This window comes from Lucilia cuprina, chromosome 3, assembly GCF_022045245.1.
Source record: "Lucilia cuprina isolate Lc7/37 chromosome 3, ASM2204524v1, whole genome shotgun sequence".
Classification (NCBI taxonomy): Eukaryota; Metazoa; Arthropoda; class Insecta; order Diptera; family Calliphoridae; genus Lucilia; species Lucilia cuprina.
In genome coordinates this window covers 66,247,326-66,263,417 of record NC_060951.1, presented here as the reverse complement: position 1 = coordinate 66,263,417, position 16,092 = coordinate 66,247,326, and the positions used below count along the sequence as shown (strand labels likewise).

At 27.5% G+C, this 16,092-nt stretch overlaps 2 protein-coding genes across 4 annotated transcripts in view; both read left to right on the top strand.

The window, feature by feature from the left end:
- Positions 1–16,092, top strand: part of LOC111678962 (potassium voltage-gated channel protein Shaker) — a 187,560-nt gene that overhangs the window by 32,207 nt on the left and 139,261 nt on the right. Inside the window, exons 1-2 of one of the 3 annotated variants that reach the window (XM_046946429.1) lie at positions 2,381–2,526; positions 2,678–2,716. The exons of the other annotated variants lie outside the window; for them this stretch is intronic. Coding sequence (XP_046802385.1) covers positions 2,471–2,526; positions 2,678–2,716 — 95 coding nt within the window. The 5' untranslated portion in view covers positions 2,381–2,470. Of the gene's footprint in view, positions 1–2,380; positions 2,527–2,677; positions 2,717–16,092 lie in introns of those variants that run through there. 3 annotated transcript variants of the gene reach the window in all.
- LOC124418825 (putative uncharacterized protein DDB_G0271606) lies at positions 9,259–11,925 on the top strand. The gene has a single exon (XM_046946434.1). The coding sequence runs from the start codon at positions 10,236–10,238 to the stop codon at positions 11,535–11,537; it is 1,302 nt and encodes a 433-aa protein (XP_046802390.1). The 5' UTR covers positions 9,259–10,235; the 3' UTR covers positions 11,538–11,925.

Below are 16,092 nucleotides of genomic sequence, written 5' to 3'. Positions count from 1 at the left end.
CGCATTACGAAAAAATCAGTGTGTTGCTATTGGCTAGAAACACGAAAATAACTATGAGAGTCCGGATTACGTGGGAACCCATAATAGTAGATTTTCGTTCTTCAAAAGTTACTTTTTTTATTTTCTATAATATTGAACGTAGAAACGTGAAATAAAGTGGGGAGAGCCAGGATAAAGTGAGGACTTACAAAAGGGCACTTTTTGACACTTTTACGTTCTTCAAAAGGCACTATTTTTATTATCTTTAACATTGAACCTAGAAACATGAAATTAGGCATGAAAGTAGACTCCGGATTATAAGAGAAATTTTTGGTATTATTTTTTTTTTTCAAAAGGTACTTTTAGAATTTCCGCAAAAGAAGTATTTTTAGATTTTTTTTCTTTAAAGGTACTTTTTGTATAGCCTGAAAAAAATAAGTGGAAAATTAATTACATAACTGTTTATATTTCCTAAAAAAATCGGTTGGTAATACGTTATTAAGTTGATGATTTTTCGATTATTTTCATTATTATCTCATGATTGCAAACTTTTCATGGTGCTTACTACCAAAAACGTTAACGTTTGTCTCATAATTGGCAACACTTTTCACTCACGCTTTTCATTTTATCATACATACATACATATTTGTGTATTTTAATGTACTTAAATAAATTAAAATCTAAAATAGAACTACAAAAGAAATCGTTAACATTGCTGGACATTAAAACAGTATGTTAAATAGTTTATTTAGCCCCCTCCCTGCGTTATTCTGCTAAATAAATATTTTTAAATAATTAAAAACCAGCGAATGCTTATAGGTTTTCCTAGTAGAGTATCTGTACGCTTTTGGAAATTTTTGTGTTGTTTACTTTGGCAACGAAAAATAGTGTAAAATAATTAAAAGAAAATTTTAAAACAAACATTAAAATAATTTAAAGTTTCCGTTTTATGCTTTGATTGTTTCAGCAATCAATTGATTATTTAATTATTTTATTTTAAGGTCTGTTGTTTTTTTAAGTTAATTTTTTATTGTTTTTATTTCAATCGAATCTTATTGTTAGTAAATAAATATCCCATATGATATTAAAATTATATGTATACATATATAACGATAATCGGTTAATTTTAACCATAAATGGCCTAATTATCATTATTTAAGTGGGGTTTAGTGTTGTCTATTTGTGTGCTGGACAGTTATCACGAAAATATTTGACTTTTTATGTTCAATTTAAAAATATTCATGTTCAATTAAAAATTAAAAATATTTTTTTATTCATGATGGTTCCCAAAATATTTTGATTCTATCGATGGCCATCGATCGATGAGCTAGACCGGTTACAAAAAAGACCTTTTTTTAAGTTTTTCATCATTTTTTAACATTTTTTTAACTTACTAAATCACCTTATGTAATTATTCCAATATCACAAGAAAGAATAACCGATCCTATTTCTTCTTATTTTTTTTCTATCAGTTATTTTTTGGAAGAAGATAATTTTACAGCAATGATTGTTAGGAAGCACCTTAATAATATTTTGACAAAAATTAACAATGTTTTTGTTTTGTCGTTTACATATAATCGATTAATAATAATTGATTTTCATTTCTTTCCGATATTTTCAAACTGTTTTAATACCCTTAAGAAAGTATTGTTGGTTTTTTAGTTTGTTTGTGAAAGCAATAATTCTTATTGTATTCTGTTATAGTTTTAGTTGTGACAACCATATTGCAGTACAATTATTTTTATTGTTTGATGAACTGAAATATCAGTTTGCGAATTTAATACAAACAGATTGAATTAAATTTGACAACATATCATAATATTGTTCGTGAATTTTTGGCAGTCGATTACAGGCCAGTTTCGCTACTGCCGACTATTATAATTGTTAAGTTTCTCTTTTACTAATTTTGTTTTAGCTTATTTGTCGTGTGTGTTCAAAGCCAAGGTTTACAATTTCACTCGTTGCAAATACAATCACAAACATACGCATTGTTATAGGAAATTAGCAATTGAGTGAGTGACAATATGATGGGGCAGCAAGAGGTCGATACATTAAAATTAAATTAACATATGTTGCTCAACATGGTTTTATTCTGCCAGTATTCGGTATACACCATTCCGTTTTTTCTTTATTTCTTTTTTTAGTATTTTTGACATGCTTTCAGCATTTTTTTCTAATTCTAATGTCTAGTTTAGAATTCATAATTGTCTATGCATAAAGTCTTAAGTATTTAACGTTAGAAATTACTAAGAAAAAATAGAAAAATATTAAATATATCCATGTAATTATGTATTAAAGGCGACAATAAATTATTTGAATTGATAAAACTAAAGAACAAATTGAATAAAAACTGTCTTCCATTTATGTTTTTTAAAAAAGTTGTTTGGTGCATACAAATTTCTAAAAGTTTTAAAGTGAAACAAGAATTTTATAAAAATATAAAACTTCATATACATATCTTGTGAGTTTCCCTTTGGTGAGTGGTGCAGATATGCATAGTGCACAGAATGTTCGTTCGCCGGCAGAAATGAGGCATAAAAAGAAAAGGTGCGTTTAATTGTGACACCATACGAAAGACAATTTAATTCATTGCAATTACCGTCTAATTGATGTAACATGTGTTTTATTTTTCTTTTAATTTATTTGTCTTTTATATTTTTGAAACTGCTGCCTTTCAAATGGATTGAATCTACTACAGACAGAAAGAGTTTGTTATGCAAGATGGTTATAAAATGATGTAACTAACTATTTGTTTTTTAAGTGCTCGCAATAAAAAATTACTAAGAGGTATTTAAGCTAGTAAAAGTATGCTAACAAGTAAGAAATTATAGTCGGTCGAGGCCGACCTTATAATACCCTACACCTCTTTCAAAAATAAAATGTGATTTAATTTTCATAATAAAGCATTTGCTTGCCTCAGACATACTTAAGCGAAGTATTGTTTGTTGAATAAAATTATGGACATGTAAGTTAAATTTTGAAGGGGACTTTTTATAGGGGCCAGGGTTAAATGATTTATAAAATAAATTAAATTATCTTCAAAATTTCAACCTGTTGTTTGATTACAAGGTTTACATGGACGGACGGACGGACATAACTAAATCGACTCAAAAAATGATTCTAGGCCGAATGGTATGCTTTATTGTGCGTTACAAATAGAGGATAAACCCCACTTGTGGTGTAGAGTATATATTTTGTTTAACATAATTATGCCATATAGAATATACCAATTATTATTATTATCACTTTTAAAATGAGCTGTAGAATGTGATCGAATTTAAAAGAACTTTCATCCCAACAGATATGTACATATGTATATAGAATGAATACAGAAATAAATAAAAAACATATATTTTGACAATTAAAAAGACTGTGCGTGACCAACACTTGTTGTCCATTGTTTAATCATTTGAAAATGCAATAAAATACATAAGCTTTAAATCAGTATCAATAACTAATATATTGCTAAATATACATTTTACACTAAACAACAAAATGGTTTTACAATTACTAAAATTGTTAAAATAAATCAGTTATTAGTATATTTAATATGTTATTTTTTACATTATAACGATTGTATTATTTATCGCTTATTTCCGACTTTACTTCAATTCCAATAGATGTATGATATGGATAACAAACTGATTGTGAAAATGTACTTTTTATGGGAGCTAAAGTCAAATGGCGACCTGTATATGCACATGAAATGTTAATAAAATAGATTTATGATAATTTTCAAAAGAATACTAATATTTATAAGACATTAATATACGTTAAAGGCATTTCCTGATGAAATTTCTTTTTAATATATTAATTGAAATTCAAAGAAAAAGCTAATTTTTTAAAATTCTAAAATTCTGCAGCAAACCTATATACAAATAATTAAAAAAAAGAAAAAATATGAAAATAATTGTATAGCGAAAAACATAAGGTACATACTTTATATTATATATTGACATTACAACTCTGATCCGATTTATACAAAAAATTGCTCAACGTATACTTGAATATAATTATTTCAAAAACATAATTTTGAAGGTTTAAAATTTTACTATGGTTGTGAGAGAGTTAATGCGGTACAACGATAAAAAAAGACCCCAAATCATACCAATTATTATGCTCTACATGGGTTTCGTAAAACTAAAGTATGGGAAGTTGAACGTGTTGTGAATAAATTTCATAAATAATTTTCTTTTAAACATAGTATAGAAAACACACAACATCATCATAAAAAATAGTTTGCATAATGTACATACAATATATTCTTATTCCATTTTTCATAATCGTACTTTTATAATATATGTTAAAATTTTGCTAATGGCCAAATATTTGAATTCTTCTTAAAGAAAAGAAAAGTATTATTAAGAGATACGTTTAATGTAAATATTTCATTGGTAATTTAGTTAAATCTATAGTGTGATGTTAATTTTTCGTTAGTATGACGTGCTTCATTTTCAAACTTATTTGTTTTAAGTCGGCAGCAGTATTTTATTCAAGACACTACCTTGTATGGGAATATTCAGATTTATTTTTTGTGTTAATTTTATTTTGCTTTCCTTTAAGTTAAATTGTTTTGGCCGTGAGTGTGCTTTAATATTCTTTATTAAATATTGAAAATTTTACATTTAAACACATATTACAATGTTTTTTGTTATATTCATACTTTTTATGTATGTATGTACATACAACTGCTGTCAAAATAATGGAAAACCGTGCGGAATTTTGATTTACTTTCTAAAGCAAAGTTGTAGCTCTTGTTATAAGGAACAAAAAATAAACTTCCTCTTTTCCTTTCATGTGGAAAATTTTCAATTGTGATATTGTACTGCTTTTATTAACGACACCTCTACGTATACGTGATTTATTGACATAACAAATTATAAGTATACGCCTAGTTTGGAGAATAATTTAAAATATTTAAAAAATATTATATTTTAATGTTTTTTTACATGTGTAATTTGAGCCTTTTTTATAATAACCAATATTAGTGTAATTTTATTGACTGTATAGTTTACAGAAATATTTCAATATGATGCTTCAATAATGGTTACTTTATGGGTAATGGTTATACATCTTATTAGAAAAAGCATCAAAATATTCCTTTGCGGATTTTGAAAATTTTTCGAATTTTGAAAACCCATTTTTCCAAATAACATTGCCCAAATTTTCAACTGGCTTAACTAAATGAAGTTTAACATAACCTAATACTTTTACCACATGTTTGTTTTCAAGAGTAGTACTTGAGCTGTAAACTTTGAAAATGCTCAGTTGTGGTATTCTTTTGGTTGCAACTGTATTTCTGTTAAATGCAAATTTTGTGTGCATTTCGTCAGCACCCTAATATGTTCAACCTTCAGAACACATATTATATTGAAGGAAATTATAAAAACAAAGAGGAAAATAATATATTCATATTGTATATTATAATATTAGTTTGAGGTTTAAATAATATGTTTATTGATCAAATTTTCACATCAATTTGTTACTCGTAGTTAAATATTTGCACATATTATGGCACAAAAAAAAACAGTATAACGGAATAATATAAAAATTCTCTCGCTATATTCCTTGCCATCAATTGAAAAGTATTCCTATGTGAGATTCTTAAAAAGATAATTCCTCTTGCAACTCTTATGTAAAATTGTCTAACTGCAAAAGTTAAAAAATATATATATTTTTAAATTGAATAATAAATTGTCAATTCGTCAACTTTAACATTTTACTTTGATTTTTCCACGATTTTTTTTTGATTTCTATTTTCTTCGAAAAAAGTAAGAAAATATTTTAGTTGTAAAAATAATTGTTGATTACTAATTTTCGTGTATTGCTCAACTTCCTTTTAATATGAAAGTGTCAGAATGAGTTTCTTTCTTTGGTTTAAACAGTGAAATCTCATTGGATTGTACCTGCATTTCGACTAAAAAGAAAAATAAATAAATAAAAATTAATAAGATAATACAGTCAGATACGTTTATAACGAACTGCGATGAACAAGTAAAATTTGTTTCTTCTAAATTTGTTTGCAATAAGACGGTTTAAGTTTTTGTAAAGTGAAATTTTCTGCATTTAAAATAATATGTATGTATATTGTTTTTGTCATTCCGTTTGTAACACATCAAAATATATTCATATAAAACCCATATATTCTGAGTTCTAATTAGATTCTAAGACGACCTAGCCTATCTGTCTGTCTATTGAAAGTACGATAGAGTCTAAACGGGAATAGCTAGAGGGCTGAAATTTTGCATAGATATTTTTAGTTGATGCAGGTTGATATAAAGAAGCCTATTTTCTTTTATAGAAATCTAAATATCTTTGTAAAATTTTGTAAGGATCGGCTTACAATTAAACCTAGCCGCCAAATAAGGGCCCTTTGAGAAAAAGACTTTAACGGCCATCACCGCATAAAAGAAGCATTTATAGCGGTAAAATTTTTTGCCAAATATTATGAGGATATTTTGAGGGTCACTAGTGACCATATTCAAGAAATAAATTTATGTTTTGAGCTTAGGTTCCACTAAATCAGTGTTCGAAAGCTAAATAATTGTCAGATTTGTTCTAACGTCAGTTTTGGGCATCATTCAATCACTCATTTCAATAGTTGCCACTGTTGGTTTGTTCTTTTCGTTTTTTCTTCTTCCTAAATATGTATTTATTTAACTATTTATTTTTGGGTAAAGCGTTAATGGTTTTCAGTTTGCGCTGGAAATGTACATGTATAAACACTACTGTAACGAATTTGTTTTTTTTTCCTACCACTTTTGTTTTATTTTTGGCGCCATGTGTTTTAATACATTTTTGTTTGTTTCTTTGATTTTAATGATTTTTTGTTGCTGTTATAGTACTCTTTGCAAATATTGTATTTTTTATTTTAATTTTTTTCTGTTTTTGGTTGTACGATTGTTTCCAAGGACTTTATGGCGTCTATGACCTTAGGTTTTTTTGAAGTTTCATGTTTGATCGTTGCTTCGGCTTTATAAAATTAGTTCCCTTAAAAGGTTTTTATTAAAGCAAATTATAGGTCTTTAAATTACAAGGGCCTTTACCGTAATTATAATTTGTGTTTCATTTTAGTAAAATACAAAAGTGTCCTTGACACAAATATGTTGGCGTATATTTTATATAATAATAAATTTTAAATCATGTTTAGCTAATTTAATTGAATTAATTTTTAATAATAGTCTTTATTCTAAAGGAATAAACCAAGCAAATTAGTTATGTTTTGTTTTTACAAGTAGTTGGTATTTATTTCCTTAAACATGAATCTCTTAACTCTTCCAAAAATATGCTACACAAAATTATGTTCCTTATTAAATGGTTAGTTTTACTTACCATTTAACTTTTATTAGCATATTAACCTTTTGTATGGTTTTCAAATTTACCGCTTTTAAACATTACCAAGAAATTGTTTATGTCAGCAATTTTAGATAATTGTCATTATCATTCTACGTTTTATAGTTAAAAATAAAAAAAAAAAACAGCAACAATTATCTTTGCTGTGGTTGTTGTTACAATTTTGACCTCGTGCACTTGACGGTGTCGATTGATGATATGAGTGCAAAAACAAAAAATATATATATATGAAAAACAAACGCAAAAAAATGTATTCGGTATACAAACAATTCTCTCTCTCTTTATATTCCATATAAATATACTAAATGTTTAAGTACAAAAACTTTTTTAAGAATACTTAGAGCGAGCCAGTGTACTGTCGTACTGACACACTTATGCAATAAATCTGAGAGCCTGGTAAATACTAGACAAATACACAAAAAAGATACTCACAAGTACTCGCATGAGAAAGAAATTATTAGTTAGTGAAGACGAGAATGAGAGTATTTAGCAGCTGTGACATTACGACGAAACTAATGAAATAAAATAGAAAGAGTAAATAAAACAAGAGGATGACATAAAATAAAGAAAGAAAATAATAATACCACTAATAATAGCAGGAAGTGAAAGCAATTTTGTTTCTGAATGCTTTTTCGTTTTTATTTTACTTTTGTCAGCTTGATAGGTTAAATGATTCGTATGACATTGGTATGAGTTCGATGGGTGTTAAACGACATGACATGAGTGTGTGTATTAGTGTTTCAGTTTACTTTTTTGTTGTATGGCGACATGGGATTTACGAAGAATCAAAGGACAAAATAAACGAAACCCAGCGAACATGAAAACCTATGATTTTTTTATTGTGAAAAAGAAAAACGTGGACATAAAAAACACGAGACTTGTATGCCTTAAATTTATGTGTAAGTTTAGTATAGAGTTTTATACCAAAAAATCCTACAACAACGAAAAGAAATAGAACATACAAGTCAAAAAAAGTGGTTTCTTGCTCGCAGTTTTCGCAATTGCCATCGTATCGTGCACACACCTTCCTCTCCTGTTTGAAGGACTTCTACCCTCTGATTTTAGTTTTATATGACTGGTTATGTATGTGTTAGTTAAAGTCTATACAAAAACGATTCTGTCGTGAGAACTGGTGAGTTTTGGCTTGAATTTCGTATGTATGTGTGTTAAAGTCACAACACACGAGACTATTACTATACAGGAACTACAACAATATCAATGCCGATAAAATAACAAAAAACAAAAACAACTACGGAAACATGTAGTGAAAAAATGTGAACACAGGACAACACACCAAAACAACAGAATAGAAAGCTAAAAACCGAAAAAAGAATTGTATTTTTTCTGCAGATTGTTGGTTATTTCGAGTTAAGTAAAGTTAGCAAATTTTATTTGTTGTTTGCCAAACGAAGAGAATTAGTGAATAATTTAAGCGGAACTAAAAATAATATAAATAATGGAATTGAATAATTAATAAACTATTTTAAACTAAAAATCACGTAAATTCACTAATAAAATGGAAATGGAAAAACAACAAACTTAAATACAATAAAGATATTAAATTATAAATTAAAGAGAAAAATAAAATATCATACGAGTGTGGAAATAAATGCAAATCTGCACAATAATTATTTATTTTTTTATCAAAAAATATTTTTACTTCAAAGGCAAAGTGAGAAAATATGTGTTAAAATCAGTGTTGAAAATGAAATGAAGTTAGAAAATTTGAAATGCAGCAGCCGTTGCAGTATGTGTCTAGTATTTTGATTCAATGCTGCAGCTGATGTTTAAATAGTGCGCAAGTTGCTTTATAATATAACAAACAAATATATATTGTTGTTGTCCATGGGAAAAAACAAAGTTTTTATCTCTCCAAAAGTTAAAAAATAAAATAAGTAAAGAAAAAAAATAGTGAAAGTTGTTTTAAAAACACAGCAAAAGAAAAAAAATGTGACAACGCCTAAAAATATACTACAACTTTTAAATAATTATAAAGTTATTGCAATAAAATATAACAATTACATATAATAATACAATTTTAATGCTTAGTGGCTTAGTAAAATTATTTAGTTAATTTTTTTTAAATGCGCCTGATTGAAGATTATATACTTTGTTTTTTAATTTCAAAATTTAAAAATAATACTGTGTCGTAACTGTTGCTTAATTTAAAACTAACGTTTTAGAAATATTTATTAATATGAAATAATCAGTGAAACTTTAAATGTTATAAATTTGATTAACTACATTATCCTGCTGTGATATAAAAGTGGCTTAAAATTATAAAAACATCAACGGAATCAAACTATTTTAATAATTGCTCAAATCAATGCAACATTTACTCTTGTTTAAAAAATAATATCAAACACCCTCCCCATGGTTTCACCTAATTAAACTCAAAATGCAACGAATTGAATACAAATTATGAAACACATTTAAGCTTTTACAAACACATTTTTAAATTAAACTGAAAAATAAAAATCCTAAACTTCTTTTGAATGAAAATCTGTTAAATAAAAACAAACCATAAAATATCAAAAAATTATATTTGAAAAATCGAAGTGAAAGTAATTTGTGATTTTGTAACAAACAAGCATATTCAAAATAAAAAAATCAAACTAAATTTAATCAATAAGAAAATATAAAAATAAATATTTTAAACCAACGCTCAAATATAAATGTCTTCAAACTAAGCTTTAAGCTTTCACATTGTTAACTCAGTCCTCTGCACAAAATTAGCCTAATATTGAGAGAAGACGAACAGCCTTATCTTTTTAAAACACACCAATTTTTGTAATAAAGAAATACAATCTAATTAAAATTTTATATTTTGAAAAAGCCATATCATAAGTTGCTTTTTTCCGATTCTGAATTATCTATACAAAGTATAATAATAATATTTGAAAATGGCGGGTTCTCATGATTCTGGTTCGTGTGATTGCTGTGGCACCTCAAGTGATCGCAGCAATGCCAATTCAGAACGAAGACAACAACAAAACAATAACCAACCAAGACCACATCAGCAACAACAAAGACCCGTATTACCACCTTTACCCATACAACCAATAATGCCAGCACCACCACATGCTGTGGCTGCTCCTGCTCCACCACCACAACAACCACCGCCTCCGCAAGTACGTGAAAATCCGAGATTACCACCAGATCTACAAAATAATAATGCAAACAACAACAATAACAATAATAATGGCAATAATTTATCAACTCATCACAATGTGGCCCATTATGTGAATCAAGTCAACTTACACTTGAATTTAACCAATAATAATCATCAACAGCAAACCCAACAACATCAGCAATTACAACAACAAGCACAACCACCTCAATTAGCACGCGACTTTGTCTACAATAACAACAACAACCATATTTATGTTAATCCACACTCGTATGATACAAACACTGCCGCTAGTCTTACCACAACAGCCTCGCATACTGCCACTGGATCAACTGCTGCAGCAGTATCCCTCAACACCACATCGACGGCAGCTGCTTTAGGAGCAGCAGCCACGGCTTCTTTGCCACCACCAGGTGGCGATCATGAAAATAACAATGGAACAGGAACGGCGGCCGGCGGGGGTGATCTAACACGCCAGCACACTTCAACAACTCTAAGTACATTGAACACATATCTCTTCCCATGCGGAGCCGATTCAGCCGGCACCATTGGAGGCATCACATTCAACGGCAGTCATTCATGTGATTTAGATTCAAATTTTAGCCGTATGGTGGCCGGCAGTGAGGGCGGTAGCTCTACTATTAGTTCTGGCTTGGGTTTCATTAACAAAAGACGCATCAAACGTTTGTTTGGGGTCGGTAATGGTGGACCCTATACTTCGGCTCTTCGTCGTCGCAGTTCCCATTTGATACAATTTCAAACAGCTGCCTTGGCTGCTAAAAAACAGCAACAAATGGAACGTGAAGCTACGGTGGCATCGGCAAATGCAGCCTTTTACGAACAGCAGAAGAAAAAAAAGGAGAAAAAGAAAACTCCTGGTCCGCCACCACAAGTTCGAGCCCAAGCCACTCGCCAAATGGATGATCCCATGATGAATCGCCCTCGCCGTAATACGCCCAAGACCAAAGACAAAGATGATCCTCTACAACAACAACTTCAGAATCCCTACGAGCAGAAGGAAAACTTATATGAGAAGTATTTTTGTTTATATGGAATACAAATTATTTTACAATAATCTACTGCAATTTTAATTGAAAAAAAAAAACCTAAAGAATTTCAAATTTTAATTTCCAAATAAAGCTTTTTCATATTAAACAAAGAAACAATTATCACAATTTTGTTGCACTTGTTTTTGTTTTTGATTTTTGTGGAATAAAACGCTTAAAAAGGTTAAGTTTAAAACAACCAAAAAAAACCAAGCTAAATAAAACGCTTTGTATTGTTCTTTTATTTTATTACTCCAACGAAAAAATATGTATTCTTGTGATACATTCGCAATTACATATATATATATTTGAAAAACAATAAAAATTTTGCACCATATTATCATCAATCACTTGTTAAGAAATTTTAAACCAAATTCTCTACATTTTATACACTAAATTTATTTTGAACAAGCTTCGTATGCCATATTTTGTTTTTCAAGCTTTAAAGTTTGTATATATAGTATTTTTTATTTAGTATAAGTAGAAATTACGAAAATTTATTTTCGATTTTTTAACAGATTTAAAATAATGTTTAAAACATAATTAAAAGATATACAATATTTATGCGAAAGTACTTATGTATATATTATATACTATCTTATAAAACTCCCTGTGAATTGCTTCTAATGATTTGGGGCATCGGTAACATTTTTGCAAAAGAAGTAATAATTTTCTTAGGCTTATACTTGGAAACCGTTCCGAATATTGATTTACTCTCTGAGGTAGCTGTTGTCGTTAAGAACAAAAATTGTGAACATATATAATTAAAAATAATTTCAAGTGAAAAGATTTGCATTGTAAAATTGCACTGTTTTTATTAACTACACCTGTACGTATACGTGTTAATGATTTATAAATATTACAAATCATAAGTATACGCCTAATTTAGAGAAGATAGCATTTTAAAATATTTTTGTGATTTTTATCTTAAATTTAAAACAAGAGCTATAAAACTGTAGATATGATATCACTTTTTGCCAAAATTACACCGAGGCCCCAATGACGTTGGGAAAAACTTTGAAATGGGTTTATTTATTAGTTATTTGTCATTCATTTCTTAGAGTGCATATGTAAGGCTTAAACATATAAAAAGAAAATTGTGTTGTCATTTAAATAATAGTTTACAAGGTCTTCTGTAATTTTACAAAAAATCCATTCTAATTCATTATTATATTGAAATATTCCCATGATAATTATAATATCAAGTTATTGTCTATGTATGTTAACATATTTTGAATTAGGGTGTTTCCAACTAACATTTATATGAATATTAGGCTTTGTTTCAAAAAAAAAACATAATATTTTCCCATTTCGCAATACTGGAAATCACAATGCTGTTATAATATTTTTTTAAATTTCCAAATTCACCATTTGCATATCTTTGACAAAGAGTGTGAGAGCAGAAATCATACTAAATTTATTATATTTATAGGAAAAATTAATTTATTGTTTACCCTAATGTATTTGCAAATGACAAATTGTTTTTAATATATGATTTAGTATCACACATTTAGTTAAACTAAACTACTCACCTGATAAATTCAAATGCGTTCTCACAATTTAATACATATTGTGTGTGCATTTAAAATGTTCGTAATGAATTATTATTGTGTATTTATAATCTTTTTCCACAATCTCTCCCTCTTTGTCTCTCGTCTTTTCAATTGTCCTGTGTATAAAGTAGAAGGATAAACCATTTTTAACCTTCTAAATTTCATACTTATTTAGAACAAAATAAAATTAATTATTTAACTGTAATTTGATATTTATATTTGTATAAATACTCATTCATGATTTTTGTAAGATTTATAGTTTTACTCAAATCTATATTTTTAAGTTATAAGACTATTAAAATGCTACAATTTTTATTTTTTTTAAGATTTCGTAACCCTAAATAGGTTTAAGTAAGGCGTGGAAAATGAAAATATTGAATTTTTTATATTTTTTCAAAATCATAATTTTTTGGATATAGCATCTAGTTATTATCTAATCCTTTAACCTATATACTCTTAGTGTCTAGTCTATGGGGTAGACATATACTCATTATTTTATGGACTAATTTATTGTCTAGTCTACACTTAAAAACGCCGAGAAAGTATTCCTATACCAAATTTGCTATTATTTTATTGGAGTTAATTAAGATTACATGCATTGAGTCACCCTTATGTTAAATATGTAGGTTTATAGCAAAAAACTGTCAATGCACAAACAACTAAAATAGACTAAAATCGTAAAAAATCTTATATCATTTAAGAAGGTAAGCAATAGTAGGAATATTGATCAAATAAAATAATAATTGACTGACTTTGAGGTTGTTATGAAGGTTGATGTCATGATTTTATATATTTTTGTTTTTATTATTTAAGACTTTTATTATACTAATAAAATTGTTTATATAAATATGTATTTAATTCAATTTTTTTTCTTGAGAGCATTACTAGGAAATGCGTATGAGTACTTTTAGAGATTTTTACAAAATTGTAAAAATATTTTCTTACAATTGCTTTAAAGTCAATGAACTTGTGTGTGTGCTTTTTGGCAACTACATATTTAAATGATTTCAATAGAAAATTTTATAAAAGTTTGATGTTATATTTTCTGTGCTGTATCTCCTGAATTTTTATTCTTCCGTTTTGTTGCCAAATTTTATTCAAGCTGTGTGCGAATGTGACTCGTATTTTTCTTCTATTCCTTTTTGTTTGCTTTTTTATAGATAATTTATATCATTCTCTTTTTAATGTTTTGCTGAATCAGCCAGTTTGGTGTCTATTAGGCGCCATTTGGTTTTTGAAAATCTGTTAAGTTCTATTGTAACTTTATAAATAATAAAATTTAATTTGTAAAAGTTTTTTTGTTAAAAAATTTAAATAAAAAAATTTTACTTTTTAATTATATTGCATTTTGTGGTTATACTTAAAATTATTTATATGTAAAAAACATTTTACAGTAGAATTTTTAAAATTATTTAACTGGCTTTACACTTAAAGTATTCTTTTTCAGTACGGAGTTATAAATCAATTTATGATTTTGGCAAACAATTACCATTTAATACATTAATTTAAAGACAATTAAAACTTAAACCACTGCCTTAAAAATATTTAATAAATTAGAGGTAGAAACATGATTTTGTTTGACATTTTTATCACTTTTAAATGATTTTAACGCAAAAACTAACGTAATATATCCCACGAAAATCAATCAAACATTAGTAGTTATTACCTTCAATTACACGATAAATCAATCTGTTTATCTTTCAATTCATTTAATACAGTTTTTTTCATTGTTTCTATGAGCCACTAGAATGTTTAAACTTCTATTTGTTCATTAGCTGAATCACGTGACCACCAACACAATAAACAGAAAAAAGAACACAACACGAATAGTTTTAGCAATGAACTGTGAAATGAATTTAATAAATAATTCATAAACTTTGTATTTTTTATGTATTGCTATTAAAAAAGAAAAACTAGAAAAAATAATAACTTCAATTACAGACTGTACGTTCAATTTTATGTATATGTGTGTAAAGCCAAGGACAACATTTTTTGCATTTTTTTTTACTTCATTCATCGCAAATCTGATTGTAAAAAACAACACACGCCTACGGACAACAATCAATAAAAATTATACTCGCACTCGACAACAACTACAATTACTAATGAGTTTTGTAAACATATACTTGATATGAATACAAGCAAATGTTAATTAGTTTTCAAAATAACATTAATCCCCTTATTTTGTAAATCACTTCACTTTGCGTTGAAAATATTTTCATACAAATTTTTGAAAATGCAGAAATAATTTATATGAAAAATGGAGTGAAGTGAGGGGAAGAAATTTATAAAATAATCCCCTAAATGAATGATTTACTTTAAAGAAACCAGAAAAATAATTCATACTACAGTCTACAGTCATCAATTTTTCTATCTTTTTCTAATATGTGGATAATAAGGATTTCATATTTTAACCCATTGGAAACATATTCTTATTAAAAATAAACTTTCCTTGTAAGAGTTATGTAAATTTTTGCAATGATCACCCACCTTTGTCATAAGAATGTGAAAATTTTAGGTGAATCATGGACTGTACATGAAATAAAATTAAATAAAATTATTATTTCTTTTGTGTGACATTGACACACATGTTCCCAAAAGTAACACACGCAATGTTAAAACAGAAAAAAAAACAAATAAAAGTAACAACGCACACTAAAATTAAACAATTGTTATATTGTATTTTTCGCCAATACCACAACGTTAACACAATAGAATTAATTTTTATTCCAAAAATCTTTATTTAGTTTTAAGAGCTTGTACCCGAATTCCTGAAGGAAATTAGGAAAAAGAGAATACCTACTATAAGGCCTTTTTATGTAGTGGAAATCCAATAATTCCATTACAGTTATTATAGTCTTATGTTAAAAAATAAAGTTTTTAAACTAAACAAGTCGGTCATTGCCGACCCTATAATACCCTACACCACATAGTATATTAAAATTGTGGACTATTTTTAAAAAAATAAAGCATTTAATTTGTTTTATTGTGGAATATTTTTACTTATTGTTGCCAAAAAAAGAGATATTCT

What these genes read in the sequence shown, in the direction of transcription:
- LOC124418825 (XM_046946434.1), top strand. Translation starts at nt 10,236, where the DNA reads ATGGCGGGTTCTCATGATTCTGGTTCGTGTGATTGCTGTGGCACCTCA.